Source organism: Phytophthora parasitica, assembly GCF_000247585.1.
Source record: "Phytophthora parasitica INRA-310 unplaced genomic scaffold supercont2.2, whole genome shotgun sequence".
Lineage (NCBI taxonomy): Eukaryota > Oomycota > Peronosporomycetes > Peronosporales > Peronosporaceae > Phytophthora > Phytophthora nicotianae.
In genome coordinates this window covers 2,147,986-2,167,681 of record NW_008648988.1, presented here as the reverse complement: position 1 = coordinate 2,167,681, position 19,696 = coordinate 2,147,986, and the positions used below count along the sequence as shown (strand labels likewise).

At 51.5% G+C, this 19,696-nt stretch overlaps 10 protein-coding genes across 17 annotated transcripts; 5 read left to right on the top strand and 5 right to left on the bottom strand.

Annotated features, from left to right (window-relative positions):
• Positions 1-846: 846 nt before the first annotated feature.
• On the top strand, positions 847-2,169 carry PPTG_02729 (hypothetical protein). Its single transcript, XM_008893963.1, has one exon. The coding sequence runs from the start codon at positions 902-904 to the stop codon at positions 2,054-2,056; it is 1,155 nt and encodes a 384-aa protein (XP_008892211.1). The 5' UTR covers positions 847-901; the 3' UTR covers positions 2,057-2,169.
• Positions 2,170-2,214: 45 nt separating this feature from the next.
• PPTG_02728 (hypothetical protein) lies at positions 2,215-5,870 on the top strand. Of its 4 annotated transcripts, XM_008893959.1 has the most exons (7): positions 2,215-2,336; positions 2,462-2,644; positions 2,727-3,032; positions 3,110-3,820; positions 3,905-4,168; positions 4,238-4,706; positions 4,778-5,870. In XM_008893959.1, exons 1-7 carry the CDS (start codon positions 2,304-2,306, stop codon positions 5,791-5,793), a joined length of 2,982 nt encoding a protein of 993 aa, XP_008892207.1. In that variant the 5' UTR covers positions 2,215-2,303; the 3' UTR covers positions 5,794-5,870. The 4 variants fall into 4 exon arrangements, with proteins under 4 accessions (XP_008892207.1, XP_008892208.1, XP_008892209.1 ...); XM_008893960.1 differs by having other exon boundaries at positions 2,727-3,820; XM_008893961.1 differs by having other exon boundaries at positions 2,462-3,032.
• Positions 5,348-7,538, bottom strand: PPTG_02727 (hypothetical protein). The gene has a single exon (XM_008893958.1). The coding sequence runs from the start codon at positions 7,485-7,487 to the stop codon at positions 5,892-5,894; it is 1,596 nt and encodes a 531-aa protein (XP_008892206.1). The 5' UTR covers positions 7,488-7,538; the 3' UTR covers positions 5,348-5,891.
• Positions 7,539-7,650: 112 nt separating this feature from the next.
• On the top strand, positions 7,651-10,658 carry PPTG_20968 (hypothetical protein; the record flags this gene model as incomplete). The annotated part of the gene is made up of 2 exons (XM_008894399.1): positions 7,651-8,588; positions 8,664-10,658. Coding segments are annotated over 2 exons (2,933 nt in total), but the record flags the coding sequence as incomplete, so codon positions are not given.
• Positions 10,659-10,815: 157 nt separating this feature from the next.
• PPTG_02724 (hypothetical protein) lies at positions 10,816-11,569 on the top strand (the record flags this gene model as incomplete). The annotated part of the gene is made up of 1 exon (XM_008893957.1): positions 10,816-11,569. One exon carries the CDS (start codon positions 10,816-10,818, stop codon positions 11,527-11,529), a length of 714 nt encoding a protein of 237 aa, XP_008892205.1. The 3' UTR covers positions 11,530-11,569.
• Positions 11,570-11,700: 131 nt separating this feature from the next.
• On the top strand, positions 11,701-12,994 carry PPTG_02723 (hypothetical protein). The gene has a single exon (XM_008893956.1). The coding sequence runs from the start codon at positions 11,723-11,725 to the stop codon at positions 12,833-12,835; it is 1,113 nt and encodes a 370-aa protein (XP_008892204.1). The 5' UTR covers positions 11,701-11,722; the 3' UTR covers positions 12,836-12,994.
• On the bottom strand, positions 12,858-13,288 carry PPTG_02722 (hypothetical protein; the record flags this gene model as incomplete). The annotated part of the gene is made up of 2 exons (XM_008893955.1): positions 12,858-12,955; positions 13,018-13,288. The coding sequence occupies 2 exons, from the start codon at positions 13,286-13,288 to the stop codon at positions 12,858-12,860; spliced, it is 369 nt and encodes a 122-aa protein (XP_008892203.1).
• Positions 13,289-13,383: 95 nt separating this feature from the next.
• PPTG_02721 (glycolate oxidase, subunit GlcD) lies at positions 13,384-15,252 on the bottom strand (the record flags this gene model as incomplete). The annotated part of the gene is made up of 6 exons (XM_008893954.1): positions 15,026-15,252; positions 14,737-14,952; positions 14,503-14,666; positions 14,286-14,442; positions 13,861-14,223; positions 13,384-13,788 (listed from the first exon to the last, which is right to left on the bottom strand). The coding sequence occupies exons 1-6, from the start codon at positions 15,185-15,187 to the stop codon at positions 13,384-13,386; spliced, it is 1,467 nt and encodes a 488-aa protein (XP_008892202.1). The 5' UTR covers positions 15,188-15,252.
• An 85-nt stretch (positions 15,253-15,337) lies between these two features.
• On the bottom strand, positions 15,338-17,359 carry PPTG_20967 (hypothetical protein). Of its 5 annotated transcripts, XM_008894397.1 has the most exons (8): positions 17,174-17,359; positions 16,886-17,101; positions 16,674-16,837; positions 16,530-16,607; positions 16,382-16,460; positions 15,953-16,315; positions 15,771-15,895; positions 15,338-15,703 (listed from the first exon to the last, which is right to left on the bottom strand). In XM_008894397.1, exons 1-8 carry the CDS (start codon positions 17,342-17,344, stop codon positions 15,421-15,423), a joined length of 1,479 nt encoding a protein of 492 aa, XP_008892645.1. In that variant the 5' UTR covers positions 17,345-17,359; the 3' UTR covers positions 15,338-15,420. The 5 variants fall into 5 exon arrangements, with proteins under 5 accessions (XP_008892645.1, XP_008892646.1, XP_008892642.1 ...); XM_008894398.1 differs by having other exon boundaries at positions 16,674-17,101; XM_008894394.1 differs by having other exon boundaries at positions 16,382-16,607.
• PPTG_02718 (glycolate oxidase, subunit GlcD) lies at positions 17,355-19,190 on the bottom strand. Its single transcript, XM_008893953.1, has 2 exons — positions 18,950-19,190; positions 17,355-18,877 (listed from the first exon to the last, which is right to left on the bottom strand). Exons 1-2 carry the CDS (start codon positions 19,121-19,123, stop codon positions 17,573-17,575), a joined length of 1,479 nt encoding a protein of 492 aa, XP_008892201.1. The 5' UTR covers positions 19,124-19,190; the 3' UTR covers positions 17,355-17,572.
• Positions 19,191-19,696: the final 506 nt, after the last annotated feature.

Here is a 19,696-nt window from a genome sequence, read left to right as displayed (position 1 = left end):
TATGTCGCGACGCAGGTCGCAGGCGATAGTCTAAGCACTACACTCGCATTGATACGGAGATCTGTTTGCGCAGGGTTTATGCCGATTGCAGGTCGCACTTAGAAGGGTTCGCGCCGTCCGGCATACAAACGCCAAGTGTTTTGGTGGTTAAGTCCTGCGGGGAGAGAGGGGCCGGGGAGAGGACAGCAAACGCGAATAGGGGTACAGGATGTGTACAACCGGACGCTGGCATCTTGGGCAGGTGGAACTTGTCCTCGGTCGCCTCGGGGATCTTGTTCGGGGCAAGCAACTATACCGGGCCAATCAATGCTGCCAACAGCAGACATCGAGCGGTATGGAACCATCGCGACAGACAAGCACTTATTCGCATGGGTTGCTGGTTAGCAAATGGCCTGGTATCCTTGACTTTCGATCAGATTGAGGTGCAGCACCGTTTGTGGACTGCATTCGCCGCGCAGGCAACCACACTTGACTGTTGCCAGACTTCTGAAGCTACGCTCTTGAAGCGTTAAACGTATTGGATCACCGCGAAATAACGCCCCATATCAAAGCTGCAAACATAGTAGCCAGGATACTCTTAGCGCGATTGCATTTGCTACTATTAAGAAAGAAATGGATGCTGCTGCTGCAATGTTTGCTCTGAGACCGAACGCGAAGATCTTTTGCTTCTGTAGCCGCGTTGCTAGCCAAGCTTCTACGCTGCACTGCAAACGGAGACCAGACTTCTACACACATGAGCGTGGTACATCAGATTGCCGCACCAGCACATTGTGATTCACAATGCTGCGATGCGTCAACGGTCACCCAATCAGCGCGCGCTGCGTGGCAAAAGCTCTCGTACTTAATCGAGGTCGCATGAAGCCATGATGCCGGCCAGGATGTGAAAGGCCGCACGCAGACCATGGCCAGAGCGGAAGATCTGCCGGAGAGCAACAGCGATGGCGAGAATAGCGACTCGCAAAGCGGCGACAGCGACGACACAGACAGCAATTACGACTCCAATAGCGACAGCGGTAGCAGTGATGGCGACGATAGCGATGAAGACAGTGAAGAGGATGACCAGAACGGCAATGACGCCGCCGCCAAGAAGCAACGCGTGCGTGCGGACATCGACGAGATGCGCCGCATGATGGCCGATATGGACGCCATCAAGACACGATTGCAGCACCGCTTGAGCACTGGGCGGCAGGCGAGAGCAGAGCGACTCGCGCGCGAAGAACGGGAGCGTGAGGCACAGGAAGTAGCCATCCGCATGGCTGACGAGGTGGCTCGCGGGCGACAGATTGAGGTGGCAGTTCAGACGGAGCCGATTGTCTCGCAACAGCAGATGAATGTGTCGCAGCAGAATGTGTGTCCACCACATATCGCCGACAGGACTGCTGTTGGTGCCGATGTTGAGACTGTTCCTGCGATTGATGGAGACACAGGGTTTGCTGACGCTGCTCCAAATAAAGCTATGCCAGCTGGGTTAAGTTTGTATGACCTGGTGAAGGCATCTGGCTTCGGCCTGTCGCTCAAACCGCCCTCCCCCGTTCGACGACTAGACTCACCGGAGGATTTACCACAACGCTCTTTCAACGAGCAGGGGCGTGCATCTCTATTGCAACGGCACCAGCAGGAAGATCCATCTGCTGAGCTAGACTGGAATGGCGGTGATTCGAGATTGGTTCATGACGAAGACAGTATTGTGAGTGGTGGTGATCATGACGACAATGACGGTGTCGGCGATGGGTATAGCGCTTCGTGGCAAGATGCCAGCCTAAACTCACCGCGCAACAACCCCGGGCAGTTCAAACATGAGCAGTCATTACCACCGTCGCGCCATCGCGACGAGAACGCGGCCTCTGTAAGCAACAGCCTCGTCTCCTCCGACGATGGCAACGGGTCCGTTATTTCTCCACACCTGATTCAACAACAAGACCACAAGTTCAACGCGGCCACCTTGCTCAGCACGATAAAGCATCCGCCGCCTTCCACCGCGAAGGACACTGGGGGCGACAAGACAGACGAGCAACGAGAGATGGAGGCGATTCAGTTCCTACTCTTCCGTCGTTGACTTGGTTATCGGTGGTACAGGTCACTTTTGGTGGCCTCTGATTGGCCAAGAAATCACGCAAACTTCAAAAACCTGTGATAATACATTCAAATGAGATTGTGTTTTGTGACCACGGCAAGAAATAAACGAATGCACCTGCGTATTCGCATACTGCGTCGTGATTCGACGAAAAACGGTGCGTGTCTCGCCCAGGAATTGGCGGCAGCGCTTTGTTCTTGCGAGTGCGTTCCGCAGAGCTGGCGCCACCATGGCCGAGTTTGTGGAGATGATCCTCGCCCAGGTGCGTCCTCGTGCTTACTACAGTGCTGTCCTCTGTCTACCGATGCGCGAAGTCGCGTCGTATGCATGGATTCGACAGTTTCTAACCCGCTCTCGCTGTATCTTGTATATTCTCCGCCGCTTTAGCTGATCGGCAACATCTCGACGGCGCTGATCCTCGTTCTCATTTATTTCAACTTTCTTCTGTTCGAGAACTACTTGCGGCTCATTGTGTGGGCTATCCTGTGCAGCCAGGCATTGCGCCAGGCCAAGAATAACGTCATCTCAGTGCTGCAATATCTAAGCGATGACACTGATGTAGAACGCTACGTACGAACAAGAGATGCATGGAATAAGTAGGGACAAAGTATGGGAGGCTGACAAATCTGTGGCTGTACTGGTATGACTGCAGGGCTTCCTGACGTGCGTGTTCTCCAAGTCGGCAGAGATCTTCATCAGTCATCCGCATGATGGCTCGCGTCGCACGGCCAAGGAGATATTTCTCAACTACGGCATCTTCCTTTTCTCGCTCATTGGTGCCGTGTCCATTTGGATGCGCATGTACTCATGGATGTCATTCCTGAATGTCATCATCGGCTTCTGGATCGCGGCACTGAGTCTTATCAAGATCCTAGATCGACGTATATTCTACTACCGCTACTTCTTTTCAGACGAAGTACTCGTATCAGTCCTGCTCATCCTCGGCTTCTTCATCACGGTAATATTTATCAGTTCAGAATGGTGCTAGTGATTATATATTGTTAATATTTTGTACTCACCTTTTGGTGATGTCAGGGCGCGTTCGTCATCCTCTTTCTCGGTTCCGAGAGCTATCTAGAAGGAAGTCGCGCTGCTACGGATTTGTCCGACTGGGTCCAAGTTAACTTTATTAATGACGAGCGTACACGACAAGTGTGGAGCGAGCAGGTAGAGAACAGCCGTGCTATGATCTCACAAGCCGTCAGCGGTGTCGAGGACAAGTACAACGATACAATGTGGTGGCCACCATTGAAAGGTTTGGTGAAGACGTATTACCTGGACGCCAAGTCTAGTGACGGGAATGTTACAACGCATACGTCGCTCTTCTCCAGATTGCGCCTTCCCGAAAACATGACACTGGTACAAGCGGTGTCTTTCGCGTATGCAAAGGTGGATTCAGTGAACTTAACGTCGGTGCAACTCACCGACTGGACGTCCAAGGGGCTAGAAGTTAGCAGCATTGCCGTGGGGTCTGTGGCACAATTGGTGTTCCTAGTCTTCACGCTGGTGATTGCGTTTGTGAGTCTCGGGATCCGATCGTTTTTCTTCATTTCGTCGCTATTTTATCTGCTGTGCACAAATTGGGATCCGATCGAGAGGTTTGTCGAAGATCTACTACCCATTCAAGTCGATAAACGACCAGACGTCGTCAGATCTCTCCGTAAGGTGATCGAGGGCGTCTTCTTTTTGCCACTGAAGATGGCAAGTATTCACGCGATTGTGACAATGGTCTCGTTCACAATTGTGGTACGTATACCCCCAAATTGTGTGCCCTGCGATCATTTCTCGTACTTACTGGATATCGCTTCCTTTTCCGTGAATGTTGTGTAGAATGCTGACTTCATGTATCTCGCGACGACAGTCACTTTCTTCATCTCGATCGTGCCGATAATTCCTCCGTATTTGGTATGCGTCCCATGGGTCATCTCGATCGGACTGACGTCTTCCATCGTGAAGGCGCTTGCTCTCTTTGCGGTTCAGTACGTGGCTTTCACAGTGCTGGATGAGATGCTCTATGAAAAGAGTATCGTGGCACTGAATGCCTACGTGTCCGCCTTGAGTGTGGTCTTCGGCGTCTATGTCTTCGGGTTTGAGGTGAGTTGAGCGGATCCAAATGCTCATGACCATGTAGCTGGTGTTGATCTTTGTTCATGCTTATCATAGGGTGTCATTTTCGGCCCGTTGATCGTGTGTGGAGTGACATTTGCATACGATGTGTCGAACCACGGTATTCAAGCTGCGCAAGACGAGTACGGCAAATCTGATGACGCAAGACAAGACTCTCTATTGGACGGAAGCGATGCAGAAGGATCGCATAGTACTGCCTCCTCACTTGACGGGTACGAACGCGAAAAAGAGAAAATTTCCAACAACCAATCGGAGGACGAAGAGATTGACCAGGGTACCAACATTTTCTCGAATGCGATGTACCGAGTAATCTCGGGTCCACTGGTGGATCGAGTGCGTCGTCGTCTTTCAATTGACATCGCCACAGAAGGATCCGTTTGCGTGACCTTTGTCATTGAAGGCTTGAGAAACACTCGAAAAGTCCGCTTCGTGGTGAACAAATCATGGTCTCAGAAAACTCTTTACGATAATATCCGCCGTATGCTCCACGTCCAGAGCATCGAATGTAAGTATCTTGTTGTATGCGTTGTGACGAATACTTTTGGATTAACTTTTGATGCGTTGCCATTTGTTCAGATATCTGTACCGCGGACGGAGTAGAAGTGTTGTCTCCACTCCACATTATGGCCGATGAAGTGCTGTATGTGAAGGTCCGATCAAAACACCGCTTGCACCTGTATTCAGACTCCTACTCGGACTCACCGGCACGAGTCCCCTTCCCGGTTCGCAGCATTCGAACAAGCATTACCTCCCTTTCAGGTAATCACGATAAATCTCCCCGGAAAAACACTGGATCTTCACCTCCTAGTGCAAAGCTGAAACGAACGGGATCGTTAAGCCCTACAGTCGGGGTCGCACACGGCGCCACCGCGGCTCAACGTCAGGTTCACGAAATGTTGCAGCGCAAGAGTGGAGGAACGACAATTCAATATGAAGGGGGTGTAAAGAGGAGAGGAAGTTACAGCGGTGTTACTGGGAGCTCCGTTCACCATCCAATCGTTCCAAGATCGATCAGTAACTCGTCTGCACGAGTTTCACAGCCAGTCCCGAGCCCATTGGCTGTCAAAGGTTTAGCTTCATCGACATCTTCGTTAGCGCAAGACTACGAGTTTTTGTCACTCAACGAAAGCTACCACACTTCAGGCAAAGAGAAAACACCTTCAAATGACGGTGAAGAGGGCGCAACCAATGCGGATGCTAGCACGGACGCGAGTAGCACGCTGGATGTGCCATCTCCCACCAGCGTGAAGAAAGGAAAACCGAAGCTGAACTTCGTGGACTTGAGCGACTCAGGAAGCTTTTCGACATCGCCAGTATCATGCGATGCCCGAGATTCCTTCGGTGGCCAGGATGATGACAACAAAGCAGGGGAAGAAAGAAACGAACCTACAACCACAGGCGAGAGCGAAGCAACTGAAGCAGCAACAGAAGTCAAGCCGATGGCGAAAGCGAAGCGCAAGGTTTCGTTGAAGGCACGTCAAGCCGCTGAGCTGATCTTTTCGCCACTTGCAGTCGACCCGAAGAAGGTGAAAGAAAGAAGCTACTCGTCATCAGAAGAGAGTGGCGATGAAGACAAAGCGCAGGATAAATGAGAAGAAATACCGTCGACCACTGGGATGCATGCATGATTTTAAATCCAAATAAATGTTCGAGACGTGACAACTACTAAGTATTCCCAGAGAGCACGTGTTCATTCCATCAGGTTCGCTAGTCGTTGCTTCTTTTTCTTGAGGACAGCGATCTCTTCTTCGATCTCGCTGACAATCTCTGGAGTTTTCTCCGCTGCCTGCTCGCGGTATAGTGCCCGCAGACGATCACACACAAACGTCCAGGCTTCCATGTCCATGCGCTGTTTCTCACACGCGGTTCGCTCTTTTTCCCATGCTGCCTGCTCAGCCTCCCGTTGCTCGCGTTGACGCAGAAGTTCCAGCTCTCGACTCGCAATTTCATTGCGCACGTCAGCATCCAGCTGCAAGATCGCAGATGTATCTTGTTTCCTTCGTTTTACCACAGGCTCGGCAGGTGATGACCATGCTGCGGCATCAGCAGCCACATTTTGTCGGCCGTGGTTTTCGTCGGTGCGCGGCAAAAGACGACGACGCTCTTCACGGCTTTCTGAGGGGTTTACTTCAGGTTTGTGCGTGTAGGAGGCATAAGACCCGCTCTCGGGGTATGAGCGCTTCCCCTGACTTCCTTGCATATCAATCTCCCTTTGGATGGCACGGGCTTCGAGGACTATGTCGGACGCAGGCTTTTCGGACTCCTGTTTCCAGTTAACAAGCTGTCTAAACTTGATCTTGATCCCTGTTGCGTTCCTCTGTGAACGCGTATTGGGAATGGCGTGATTCACGCGGTACAACTGCAACACTTGTTCCCAACCAGTCGGTCCCGATGGTAAAATCTCCTTGACACATGAAAGCAGAGCCTTCGTGTCTGAAGGAGAGTATCCTTCCGATCCCAGCGTTCTTCCACCACGCCGAGGCGCTGCAATCGGCGTTTTATCCCCGCCTTCGCTGCTCGTAGCTTTCTCCTGTCCGCTTACCTCTTCCACTCCATTGATCTCACTATCGCTCCCACTCTTGTCTTCGACAGCTTCAGCTATTCTGCTCGCTATCTCTTCCTTGTCATGTTCCAGCGATGCGTAGTCCTTTGCAACCTTTTTCAACCTTGCATCAATCTCCTCTTGAATAGCCAGAGCCTCCGTCACCTCCGCTCGTGGCATATTCGTCGTGTCTTCCTTGAGCCAGTTACGGAACTTGTTTTTGAGCGATGAGCCGTCCCTGTTGAGCCTCTCGTTCGGCTCAGCGTACTCTCTGCAGTACTCCTCTGCAACTTGCTCCCAGTCTGACCTCTGTACTGGCAAGAATCGTCGTACAATACTGAGAATGGCTTGTGAATCTGCAGAAGAGAAGCCCTCGGCGCCCCTCGCTCTGCCTCCTCGTCGCTGGAGGATCTTGCCGTCCGTCATTTTTGCTTCGATCAGGTCCAGAATGGCTCCAGCCTCCTCCACATCTGGGCGCGCGTCTACACCGGACTTAAAGCTCCGCGCCAACTGCTTATATTTGGACTTTAGAGAGCTGGTATCGCGTTGCGCTCGAGTGTTGGGGATAGCGTGCATCTGTCGGTACTCGTCCAGTACTTGTTCCCATTCCTTGGTGGTTGTTGGCAGCACGGCTTTCACACATTTAAGCAATGCCGAAATGTCCTCTTTGTGATAACCCTCAGCCCCGCGCACACGTCCGCCGCGACGTTGCGGAAGATACTCAGAGTGCTCGTTAGTGCTCATTCTGATGAGCTTCTTTCTCCCCTTCTTAAAATTTGCTTCTAGATTTCAAACTATTTTTTTTAGTACGATACAAAAATAGATTTTGCACTTCTGATCCAGATTTTGCACTTCTGATCCACACAAAAATAGTATTTGCATTTCTGGTCGACACAAACTGTTATCCGGATGGTGCTGCACAGGTACGAAGATCTGGAGGACGAGGCGGTTGCTATGGAGGCATTGGGCGCCAACCAGGAGCTGGCACGACGTCGCCATGAGCTATTGAATGACCCGGTCATGGTTGTGACGTCTGAGTGTGGACTGAGGAGCGTCCACGTTTTGGCTGAAGAGATGGCGTTCGTGATGCCGGCAGAGCATCATGTGGACCTGGTGGCCTCAGACGACGCGACCACTTGCTCCATCGTGCTGCTAATAAGCGATGATGTCGTGGCAGTGGCTCACTTAGACTCGAAAGAGCAAATGGTGTTCTTTTTGAAGAAATGGGAGAGTGTGGTGAATTCTGCGGTGACGCGAGTTGCCATTGCCGGTGGATACGACGACGAACGGGAGATCGCTCGTCCGATTTCAATTGATATTTTGCGGGCTCTCATGAGTAGTAAAGCGGCGTACGATGTGCAGCAAATTATAACAGGGAGATGGAACACTGCAGATACTGGCAATGGGGAAATGTTGCCGCGTACGAGAGGAGTCGGCTACTTTCCTGCAGAAGACATCTATCGATGTGTAGAATTCGAGCCTGATGCCCGGCTGCCTTTAGTACCCTTGAGATTCGCTGGAGTGTCCCCGCACCCACTTCACACGCTAATGTGTTGTCTGGAGAAGGACAAACCTCTAGAGATTACCGTAGGGCCATATTACGCCACACTACTTTCACCGGAGGTCTGTCCCTACATGCTAGATTTAGACGATGGCGAGTTGTTGCAAAGGATTTCTACGTCACCATTTGCTGAAGGTCCCAAGTTTCTTCAAGACATGAGAGATATGCTCGAGTTCATTAGCAATTGCTCACTTCGAAGTTTGGGCAATACTTTCGTGCTGACGCTGCCTGCAAGACGGCAAGATACCATTGACTCAAAAAATATTTATAGTGATCAAACTGGGGTATGAACCGTTGCCCTGCTATATATCGGCTAAATGACGATGGAGCCAAGCTTCGTTGCGAATCCATATGTCCAGGCGTCGGCACCGACAAGCCGTACGATTCGAGAAATACTGGACCGCGAGGAGGCCTCGTACGAGGCATGGCGAAAGACACGTAAACCTGTTCGGCTACCTCACGCCAGCTTGAAACTCAACAGCCCACTAAAAACCGTTTCTCGTGATGATTCCAATCAGACGAAGTTTAATAAGGCAATGCGAGATGCATTTAAAACCCCACAAGCGGGATCTGATGGTGTATCTCGATCCCAGTCGGTTGCCGCAGTGACCTCGAAGAATGTCAAACGCAAGGATGCATTGATCACCGGAGGATTCACACGATCAGCTGAAATGCTCCCAAGTCTGGGTATTGATCAAGATACTCGTCAGAAGCAAGAGCAGTTTAGCCAAGCGATTGCTCAACCAAGGAAGACGTCCGATAGCACAACTATCCCTAGCATTGCGCCACGTAAGGCAACGCGAAGGAAATTTCAGCAGTACCTGTACGATTTTCATTCTCGACAAGTCTTCTCTTTCGCGAAAAACGAGATTGAAGAATTTGAAGATGTAATGAAATGTGAAAAGGCTCAAAAACTTGTAGCGTGTAGCGCTGGAGAAGACGAAGACGATGAAGTCAGCGAAGATATGAGCAGCGAAGGTAACTCTCTGCCTGGATGGGGCAACCCCTCTGAGAATTATACTCGACAGTTGATGAACGAACACCACAGTGAGTACTTGCTCACTGGTCTGGGCTTCTTGTCGGGACCTGGCTACGACGAACTTTTCTCAATCCACTGGAAGCTAGGCGAAGCAGAGAAAACTGTGCGCGATGCTGTGGATCGAAAACGAATCCGTGAGATTTTGAGAAAAGCCTACCGCATGTTGCTTTGGTTCTTTCGTTACTACGCTGGCAATGCTGCTTATGCTGTTGCATCTGAGCGGCGCACTGGACCCGGATTGGTGGTAACTTTGGGAGATGGCTTGTTTGAAATACCAAGTCGAGTCCGTTTGCTTGAGGACTTGAATGTACAATGCGTTGATGAGGCAAGATTCGGTGTTACAGATTCTCCCCTGAAGCGGGAGCACTTGATTGATTTTCTGATTAACGTTGCCAAAATGATGTGTACGCATTCGTCGAATCCTACCCGCTTGAAAATGGCCATCAGCGACGGCGTCGAAATGTCCGAAGCAGTGAAAACACTCGTCCACGAGCACTTTGGTGTGTTTGCACAAATTCAAGATGTGGATCACTTTCGAACCATTTTTCTTCGCAAACCTCAGAATACTAATGACCGTGGTGTCCGTAGAAGACTTTGTGCTATTCTAGAGACACACAAGAACAACCTGACCAACTTCTTTAATGAATTAGTCAGCGCCGGAGTTATTGCGCGTAGTGGTGGCAACGACAGGACCAAGAGTCAACAGCGGCAGCGAGGCAGTGGAAGTGGTATTGCGTGTACGCAGTTCCTTTCCACTCTGCGATCTATCAACCTAATCACGTCGAGAGGTGTCATCACTGATGCAAACATTAACCCAAATGCTGACGATGAGGTGTCTGGGGGAGGCCCTTCCGGGGTTGATGAAGTTCGGGCTGTGCGCATTTTTCTTTCTTGTCTTCCCATGGCAACATTCGACAGCAACGAGTGTGAGGGTGCAAGTAGAACTGCCATTACTGCATCCACGAGTACTGAACCCCGTGAACTGACGCTGTCTCAATTCATCGAGGCACTACTTCGAGTGGCGTTCACGTGGAAGGAGCTTCAGATTTGTCATGGACGGTTTGACGTGTGCTCCAATCAAATGGCGTCGGATCGTTGCCGATGCAACATCGACCTAGCTCAGTACGCGTTCGATGTCTTTGATAATGCCGCTGAAGAGGTTTTCACACGTATCCATGGCTACCGACTCAAGCGGGCTCAACAGCGAACAAACATGAGGATGCACATGAAGACGCACATCTCCCTGCACGCGGTTGTAGCATTGACAGCCGTCCAGAGAGCCCCCAATCGCTTGCTACCGATCGAAGAAAAGTAAACGAACGATACTGTGGTCGTAAATGGACCAGCCCAACAACCGTCACTATTTTTACATATTTCGAAGTACATTTTATTATTTCAATTTCTGGGTTCAAGCGTCGTTAGCATCGTGAATCCATACGCAAAGACACCGCACTGCAAGCGATATCTAAGTCATGCCTGCAACACCGAAGTTTGAAATTCCCGATGTGGATACAAACCCCTTTAAGATGGCTGCTGTCGGTAATCTTCAACTGCTGAAAACCCTTGTGGAACCGCAAGAGAACGCTGATGGTAAGACACCTGCTCCACTGAACTTGAATGCGAAGGATCCCTATGGATGCACGCCGCTAGTTTGGGCTGCTCGGAACGGGTACCTCGAAGTTGTGGACTACCTGGCAGAGCATGGTGCCGACCTTGAAGTCACCAGCTTTGGCGATCTTCGCCCTTTGCATCATGCTGTTAACCACTCGCGGTTGCCAATCGTCGAACGTCTGATCCAGCTCGGCGTCACTATCGAGCCGAAGGACGATGCTGGCAATACACCGCTCCACTTCGCTGCCGCTCGTGGTATCCTGAACCCGGTTTTGTTACTTCTGAACGCTGGCGCTAAGGTGAATGTCACTACGGCACAAGAAGTTTCTCCTCTCATGAAGGCCGTGTCGGCCGGTCATATTTCCGTCGTCGAGAAGCTTCTGGACAACGAGGCGAACCCCAACCACGCCAACGTCGAAGGCAACACGGCACTCCACCTCGCAGCTCGAGGAGGTTTTAACTCAATCGTAAAAGTGCTACTGGATGCAGGTGCCACCCCAACGCTGCGCAACAAAGCTGGCAAGATGCCCGCAGAGCTCGCGTCATCCCCCAGCATCGTCAAGATGCTGGTATAGCTAAAAGAAAAAAAAAAGATGAATTGATATCAAAGAACAATTTCTTTCATATGACTGCAACTTGACCGTGCAAGCAAGTTGCGTCTACTCAATTTTTGTACATGTACCCATTTTTCCAAATGATCCTATTATTTGTAACGGCTGGCCACCTCCCCCAGCTCATTGCTGCAATCGCAAAGTACCCACAACAACGATGGCGGCGCCGCTGGGTCTCGAGACCAAGGCCCAACGGGGTATTTTCGTCACATACATGGGGCTATGGGTGACCTATGGGCTGCTGAACGAGCTGGCCAAGCGCGAGAGTGTGCGCTTCAACTCAGCCTGCGCCGTCGTGATACAATCGCTGCTCAAACTTGTGCTCGCCAGCTACATGTACCTGACATCGGACACTCAAGCGACGGAGCCGCTGGCCACGCGTATCCGTTTCATGCTGGCCCAAGCGCAGGAGTATCGCAGCCTGCTCCTGCTCTACTTTATCCCGTCGGGGCTCTACGTCGTCTACGACGTGCTGTCCTACATCAACCTGCGTGCATTCGATGCTGCCACCTACTTCCTGTTACTCCAGTTCCGGCTTGTGGTCACAGGGGTTCTGCACCAAATGATGTTCTCCAAGAGACTCAACCGCAACCAATGGGTATCTCTGGGCGTTACGACGGTGGGGTGCGCTATCAAGACACTTGGCTCGCAGGACCCCAATGGTTCTGCCAAGTCGGGCGTCCACAGCAACGCGCCGACACTTATGGCCTATGGCCTGCTGCTGGTGCAAATGCTCAGTAGCACTTTCGCCGGCGTATATAATGAAGTTCTTCTCAAGAAGCAAACTGCAATCCCAGTGAACCTACAGAACGTATTCATGTACATCGACTCCATCATCTGCACGATGGGGATGCTTGCTCTGGGACTGACCGGTCAGACGGCTCAGGAAGCTCTCACGATTGCCAACTTCAGCGTGCTGTTGTCACCCTATGTGCTGCCAATGGTTCTTATTATGTCGTTCATTGGTGTGGTAACGAGTCTCTTTCTTAAGCAGCTGGACTCGATTCGCAAGGCCATCGCCAGTGCTCTGGAGCTGGTCTTCCTACCTCTACTGAGTGCTGTGCTTTTCGGTCAGCCCATCACTCTCTACACGGTGGCTGCGGTTTGCTTCGTGGGTTTTGGAGTCTACATCTACTCGCTGCCGGTAGAGACTACAGGGCTACCCCAGTACACCAAGGTGGCGTCGGGCGAGCAGGCTCAAGACGAGAGCGACAGCGTAGACACAGCCGTCGCTGTCAACGAATCTAGCTCTACCAGTAAGTCTGCTTAGATACTTTAATTGCATATGATTTTTAGTCTCGTTTTTTCCGTCTGGGCATGTACTCGTAGAAAAAAGTAGGCAGCTTCTGGTAGATGGAAAACTCGTCCGCGACGTCGTGCACTTTGACGTCTGGTACAGCAAACAAATGAGCAAAATATTATCACAGACGAAAAGTATGATTGATAACCCACCACTGCTGTTTTGCCCTTGAGCCGTGGTACCCATGGGCGACGTGTAGAGCTCCCCGATTTCCTTGCCGTAGCGGTCCCAGAGCACCATGATGAGGAACAGCAAGAAGAGGAAGAGCACCACCAGGCCGCTCAGGATCTTGAGCTCCAGAGGGATATTTAGACTGGCAGAAGCTCCAAGTAACTCCTTAACATGTCCAGGGAGCTCCGCGTGCACACGGGAGGTAGCCGCCGCTGCATTCGCTGTGGGCGCCCCAACTTCCATCGCAGGCATCTCGTCCTATTTTGTGGGTTAAATTATGAAAGTCTATGGGTTGAAATAGTCCGTGTCATATTTTTTTCGTCCAGGTTGAAGAGAACTGCAGCAACTTAGGTCTGCGTTTTGCCATAGAACATCTTGCCCGGGTTCATGATGTCTTTCGGGTCTAGTGCCTTCTTAATGGTGTGCATCACATTCACACTGTCACGGTGTTCCACGGACAAGTACTTCATCTTTCCGAGGCCCACGCCATGCTCGCCTGTGCAGGTTCCTTCGTAGGCCAACGCGCGCTCCACCAGGCGGTTCGAGAAGCTCTTCACCCTGGTCATTAGCTCTGGTTTGTCCTGATCAAACGGGATCATAACATGGAAATTACCGTCGCCGACGTGTCCGACGATAGCCCCAAATAATCCGGTCTCTTTGAGATCAGCTTGCGTCTCGACAATGACATCCGCTAGCTTCGACGGTGGCACTGCGACATCGGTGACAAGTCCACGGCTTCCTGGCATTTGGCTCTATTATACAATATAGATGCTGCGAATTAGTACCATCTTCGAACATACGCAATAAAGCAGGCCATGACATACCAACGTAGCCCACCAAGCCGTGTGACGTCCACTCCAGAGCTTCTTGCGCTCCTCAGCACTCGTGGCTAGTTCAATATCCTTCGCTTCAAAGTCATTGGCAATCTCCACTACAATAGCACTCTGTTCTTCCACTTCACCAGGAGAACCATGATGCTCGATGATCAGAGATGGACGAACAGGGTTGTCCAGCTTCGAGTACTTGTTGATTGCCTCTACCGCATTCTCGTCCATCAGTTCCATCCGTGCCACTGGAATGCCCATTTGCGTGACTGTTGCACACGTATCCACGGCATCTTTCATCGTGTTGAATGAACAGATCATCGTCTTCTCCGCCTCTGGGTTGCCAAAGAGACGCAGTTCGGCCTGAATGCCATACGTAAAGGGTTAGAGTTGCTCCTTTAAATGCACGATCGACCAACATTTACCTCGGTAACAACAGCGAGGGTGCCTTCCGAACCGATGATCAACCGTGTGAGGTCGTACCCCGCCGAGGATTTCCGTGTCTTTGATCCGGTCTTGATGATCCTTCCATCAGCCATGACAGCAGTGAGAGCCATCACATTCGTCTTCATGTTACCATATCTACAATCGACAGATCAGTTACAGCTACAGCGAGCACCAGCAAAGTGGTGTAGCTCGTACCGAACGGTGGTCGTGCCAGACGCATTGGTGTTGATCATGCCTCCGATACTTGCGTTAGCACCTGGATCCACTGGGAAAAACAAGCCCGTGGCTCGCAGATCCGTGTTCAGTAGCTCTCGCGTGACACCGGCTTGCACTCTACAGCTCATGTTTCCCGGTTCCACCTAGACAGCAACAACAGTAAAAATTAGTGATGAACATCCTCTTTGGTTGGTGTACTGGCAGCTTCCCCACCTTGAGGATCTTGTTCATCCCAGTCAAGTCAATGGAGACACCTCCGTATGTAGCGGAAATATGTCCCTCGAGAGACGTTCCAGCGCCAAAAGGGATGACAGGAGTGCCAGCAGCGGCACAAATCTTGATCACGTCCGAGACCTCTTCCGTCGACTCCACGAAAGCGACAGCATCCGGGGGTGCGACCTTGTGATACGACTCGTCAGTGCCATGTTGCTGGATGTCAATCACACCAGCACACGCGTTAGTTCGTGCTACATGCCATCAACGATAGCTTGAAAATATTCACCTCGAGCACGGAGCGAGATGTAGACAGACGATCTCCCAGCAGCTCCTTCAACGCAGAAATAGTCTCAGGTGACGCGGTGCGCCGTGTGCTCAGGAACCGAATCGGAGCGGCGGATGCACGAAGAGGGAGGCGGGAAGCAACGGAGGTTAGTTGGCGCCACATTGCGACGTCGAGTTCCGAACGCTGAAAGGCAAATGAAGGTATCGTACTTACCGTGATAGTGATCCGTATACCTAACACAACTTGAAGCTCATGACTTGTTCAGGTGGAGGAATGGGGCCTGCCACGGGGGTGAAATGGTTATCAAAATGATCAAGGTGATGAAAGTACATACATGAATCAAAAATGACACTGACGATCGTTCATATAGTCTTAGTTCGTCCCATTACGACGCGCTAGTTGCTGCGATCATTCGCATAGAAAATCTTGCCAGGGTTCATGATGTCTTGAGGGTCCAAGGCCTTTTTGATTGTGTACATGAAGTCAACGGCCCCGCCGTGCTCCATCGGTAAGTACTCCATTTTGCCGATGCCAATGCCGTGCTCACCCGTGCAAGTCCCACCGCAAGCCAACGCTCGTTTCACCAAACGATGCGAAAACGCTTTCATTCTGCCGAGATGTTCTTTGTTGTCGTCGGTAAATGGAATCAAAACATGGAAATTCCCGTCACCAACGTGTCTGTATGCAGCAGTTCGAACAACGTGAGAACAACTACTAATTACTTGGACATTTGCAGAAGATTTACCCGACAATGGTTCCAAAGAGACCCGAGGTTTTCAAGTCCTGTTGCGTCTCAACGACAGCTTCAGTAAGCTTAGAGAACGGCACCGCCACGTCAGCAGAGAAGCCACGGCTCCCAGGAACCTGGTTCTGAATAAAATAGCAGTTAGATCGAATCTTCCGCTGCTTTTCAAGGATCACACGTACCAGAACCGCGTGCCAGACAGAGTGTCTGCCACTCCATAGACGTTTACGATCTTCAGAAGTTGAGGCTACTTCAATATCCATTGCGCCGAAGTCTCGAGCGATCTCTTGGACAACACTGCTCTGTTGCTCCAGTTCGTTCGCTGATCCGTGATGTTCAATGATCAGTGAAGGACGTAGTGAGTTATTCAGGTTCGAGTACCTGTTCACCGCGTCCACGACATTCTCGTCCATCATCTCCATGCGAGCCACAGGAATTCCCATCTGCATGACAGTAGTGCATGTATCGATAGCGTCCTTCATCTTGTCAAACGAGCAGATCATAGCTTTTTCGGCTTCGGGGACACCACTCAGTCGAAGTTCCACCTGCACATGCAAGTGATGATCGTGAAGCACACGAAACGGAAGCAAACCGAGCATACAGTTGCGAACCTCAGTCACTACAGCCAAGGTGCCTTCACTGCCGATTAAAAGTCGTGTGATGTCATATCCAGCTGAAGATTTCCGTGCTCTGTACACAGCAAAATCACAATTGATGACTAAGTTGGTCTCGGGTAGCACCTCCATGTACAGCACGCACTTCGATCCGGTCTTGATGATGCGTCCATCGGCCATGACTGCAGTCAAAGACAGCGCGTTCGTCTTCATGTTACCATACCTACAGCCACGAACACTAAGAATTTAGACCCTTGCATTTGTCTCCCATATTGATCGGAGAACTAACTTGACCGTCGTAGTTCCAGAGGCGTTGGTTGCAACCATCCCGCCAATTGTAGCATTGGCCCCAGGATCCACAGGAAACATGAGACCTGTAGCACGCAGGTCGGCATTCAGCTGTTCTCGAGTGACGCCCGCTTCCACCTTGACGCTCATGTTCTCCCGGTCAAGCTGTACACATACGTTAGCTTTTTGCTAAAACTGTTACTTTCACCGCACCTTGAGAATCCCATTCATCCCCGACAAATTGACCGATACGCCACCAGCAACAGCTGAAATATGCCCCTCGATCGATGTGCCAGCACCAAACGGGATAATCGGAGTGCGGGTCGCTGCACAAATCTTGATCACCTCCGTCACCTCTTCGGTGGACTCCACAAACGCGACGGCGTCCGGAGGAGTAACATCATGGTAGGATTCATCTGTACCGTGTTGCTACAGGCCAAAAAGCAGCCACGCATGTTAGTATACTTAAGTAGCTCACATTGCACGTGGGGAACCACTCACCTCGAGCACAGAGCGAGATGTCGACAGACGATCTCCCAGTAGCTCCTTCAACGCGGAGATAGTCTCAGCCGACGCAGTGCGGCGTGTGATCTGCTGGCGACTGCCCACTGACCCCCATCGCCGTAGAGACACCAACGACGTTCTTGCCACCGGAATGAGACGACACCGCATAGCGTGAGATTGGGAGAATGATGCGTTGAAGCTCTCGTTTCTCAGAAGATGCTTTGCGCAAACGTGACACGGTGGTTTGTCAACAAAAGGAAATGGTTGCATCAAAGGCTGCTGCCGCCACCACGCGATTTAACATTATTTGCTCAGGATGGAAGAGCTCCAGCACTCTAATTACTAGTCAATGCGCGATGCACCATCGCATCTCAGCACCTCACCTATCCAGCTAACTTAGTGCTTCGCGTCGCCGTAGAAAATCTTACCGGGGTTCATGATGTTCTGGGGGTCCAACGCCTTCTTAATCGTATGCATCACGTCCACACTGTCGCCGTGCTCCTTCGATAGGTAGCCCATCTTGCCATTGCCGATACCGTGCTCGCCGGTGCACGTTCCCTCGTACTCAATCGCGCGGTTTACGAGACGATCGGAGAAGTCGCGCACCTTCTGCATGAGCTCGGCGTCGTCCTGAAAGAACGGTAGCATAACGTGGAAGTTGCCATCACCGACGTGGCCGACGATAGTTCCGAACAAGCCGGATTCTTTCAGGTCGGCCTGAGTCTCAACGATAACGTCCGTCAGACGAGAGAACGGCACGGCAACATCCGTGGACAGACCGCGGCTGCCAGGCATCTGGCTCATCGTAGCATACCACGCAGCATGACGGCCACTCCAGAGCTTCTTGCGCTCCTCAGGGCTCGTAGCAAGTTCAATATCCTTTGCTTCGAAGTCGTTGGCAATCTCCACCACAACGGCGCTCTGTTCCTCCACCTCGCCAGGCGAACCGTGGTGTTCAATTAGCAGCGACGGCCGCACCGGGGTCTCAAGCTTCGAGTACTTGTTAATAGCCTCCACGGCGTTCTCGTCCATCAGCTCCATGCGAGCGACAGGAATCCCCATCTGCATGACCGCCGCGCATGTGTCAACAGCGTTCTGGATCGAGTCAAACTGACAGATCATCGTCTTCTCAGCCTCGGGGATACCGAATAGACGAAGTTCAGCCTCCGTGACAATGCCGAGTGTGCCCTCTGAACCGATAAGTAGACGGGTGAGGTCGTAACCCGCTGAAGACTTGCGGGTCTTGGAGCCCGTCTTGATGATGCGTCCGTCGGCCATGACTGCCGTCAAGGACATGACATTGGTCTTCATGTTGCCGTAGCGCACCGTGGTGGTGCCTGAGGCGTTGGTGGAGATCATTCCCCCGAGAGTGGCGTTGGCACCGGGGTCCACAGGGAACATGAGGCCAGTGGCACGGAGATCCACGTTAAGCTGCTCTCGGGTGACACCAGCCTGGATCTTGCAACTCATGTTCTCAGGTTCAACGCTCAGAATGTTGTTCATGCCCGTGAGGTCAATGGAAACACCACCCTCAGTGGCGGAAATGTGACCCTCAAGTGAAGAGCCGGCACCGAAGGGAATCACCGGCGTGCCAGCGGCTGCGCAGATCTTGACGACCTCGGCTACTTCTTCCGTAGACTCCACGAAGGCGACGGCGTCAGGCGGAGCAACCGCGTGGTAGGACTCGTCTGTTCCGTGTTGCTGCAAAAGTATAACAACAAGTTAGACTGGTAAGTGCCAGCTGCACGCGAAAGTATAGATAAGTGGACGCACCTCCAGAACGGACGATGAGGTCGAGAGACGGTCGCCTAGCAGTGCCTTGAGCGCTGATAGCGTCTCCGCTGAAGGCACGCGACGTGTGCTCATGAAGCGACCCTGCTGGGTCAGTATGAGGGATGAGCGCGCAGCGCTGAGGCGCGCGGAATTGGCAACGAGACGGCTCCACATCTAGCTACGACAGGGTCAATTGAAGAATGAGCCCGGTATCCGATGACGCACCCTTTGATTCCCAGGCAGAAACCTCCTTTTATGTGACAACAGGATCGAGCAACATAAGTGCACAAAACTGTGAGACTAAATGCGTTTATACAGGTAATTTGCGATCGTAGGACGGATGTCATGACATACGAAATCAAGACAATGTAATATTGTCACGAAAGAATACGGAATCACCCTTCCCTCAGGAAAGAAATTTGATAAAAAGAAACGCGGCTTAAGTTGCTGATACTTGGCCCGCAATCAGGAAACTCTTACTATTGGGTGGAGGTTTCTCCAATAGAGAAATCTCCATAGAGCGCTGTTCGCAGCGTGTAGCTGGCCATTGATGACTAGCTCAATTCCAAGGATGGCTCTACAGTATTCAGGTCAGGGTTTTACCAAGTACACGGTGTAGACGTACTCGCCAATAAATGCTCATCCGCTCTTATTGCGCAATTGGACGCTACCCCGATCGACTCGATCATCTAGGTCCACCATTTTGTTGGGTATGCGCTGCAAGGTGCGGCTGTCGCACGCCGACTC

Excerpts from the sequence above, each read along its gene's own strand:
- PPTG_02728 (XM_008893959.1), top strand. The coding sequence starts at position 2,304 with ATGGCCGAGTTTGTGGAGATGATCCTCGCCCAG. Across the intron at positions 3,033-3,109 it reads TCCTCGGCTTCTTCATCACG|GGCGCGTTCGTCATCCTCTT; the intron begins GTAATATTTATC and ends TGGTGATGTCAG. Across the intron at positions 3,821-3,904 it reads TGGTCTCGTTCACAATTGTG|AATGCTGACTTCATGTATCT; the intron begins GTACGTATACCC and ends AATGTTGTGTAG.
- PPTG_02729 (XM_008893963.1), top strand. The coding sequence starts at position 902 with ATGGCCAGAGCGGAAGATCTGCCGGAGAGCAACAGCGATGGCGAGAAT.
- PPTG_20967 (XM_008894394.1), bottom strand. The coding sequence starts at position 17,344 with ATGCGGTGTCGTCTCATTCCGGTGGCAAGAACGTCGTTGGTGTCTCTA. Across the intron at positions 17,102-17,173 it reads CATCTCGCTCTGTGCTCGAG|CAACACGGTACAGATGAATC; the intron begins GTGAGTGGTTCC and ends TTTGGCCTGTAG. Across the intron at positions 16,838-16,885 it reads GGATGAATGGGATTCTCAAG|CTTGACCGGGAGAACATGAG; the intron begins GTGCGGTGAAAG and ends GTATGTGTACAG.
- PPTG_02727 (XM_008893958.1), bottom strand. The coding sequence starts at position 7,487 with ATGAGCACTAACGAGCACTCTGAGTATCTTCCGCAACGTCGCGGCGGA.
- PPTG_02723 (XM_008893956.1), top strand. The coding sequence starts at position 11,723 with ATGGCGGCGCCGCTGGGTCTCGAGACCAAGGCCCAACGGGGTATTTTC.
- PPTG_02718 (XM_008893953.1), bottom strand. The coding sequence starts at position 19,123 with ATGTGGAGCCGTCTCGTTGCCAATTCCGCGCGCCTCAGCGCTGCGCGC. Across the intron at positions 18,878-18,949 it reads CCTCATCGTCCGTTCTGGAG|CAACACGGAACAGACGAGTC; the intron begins GTGCGTCCACTT and ends ATACTTTTGCAG.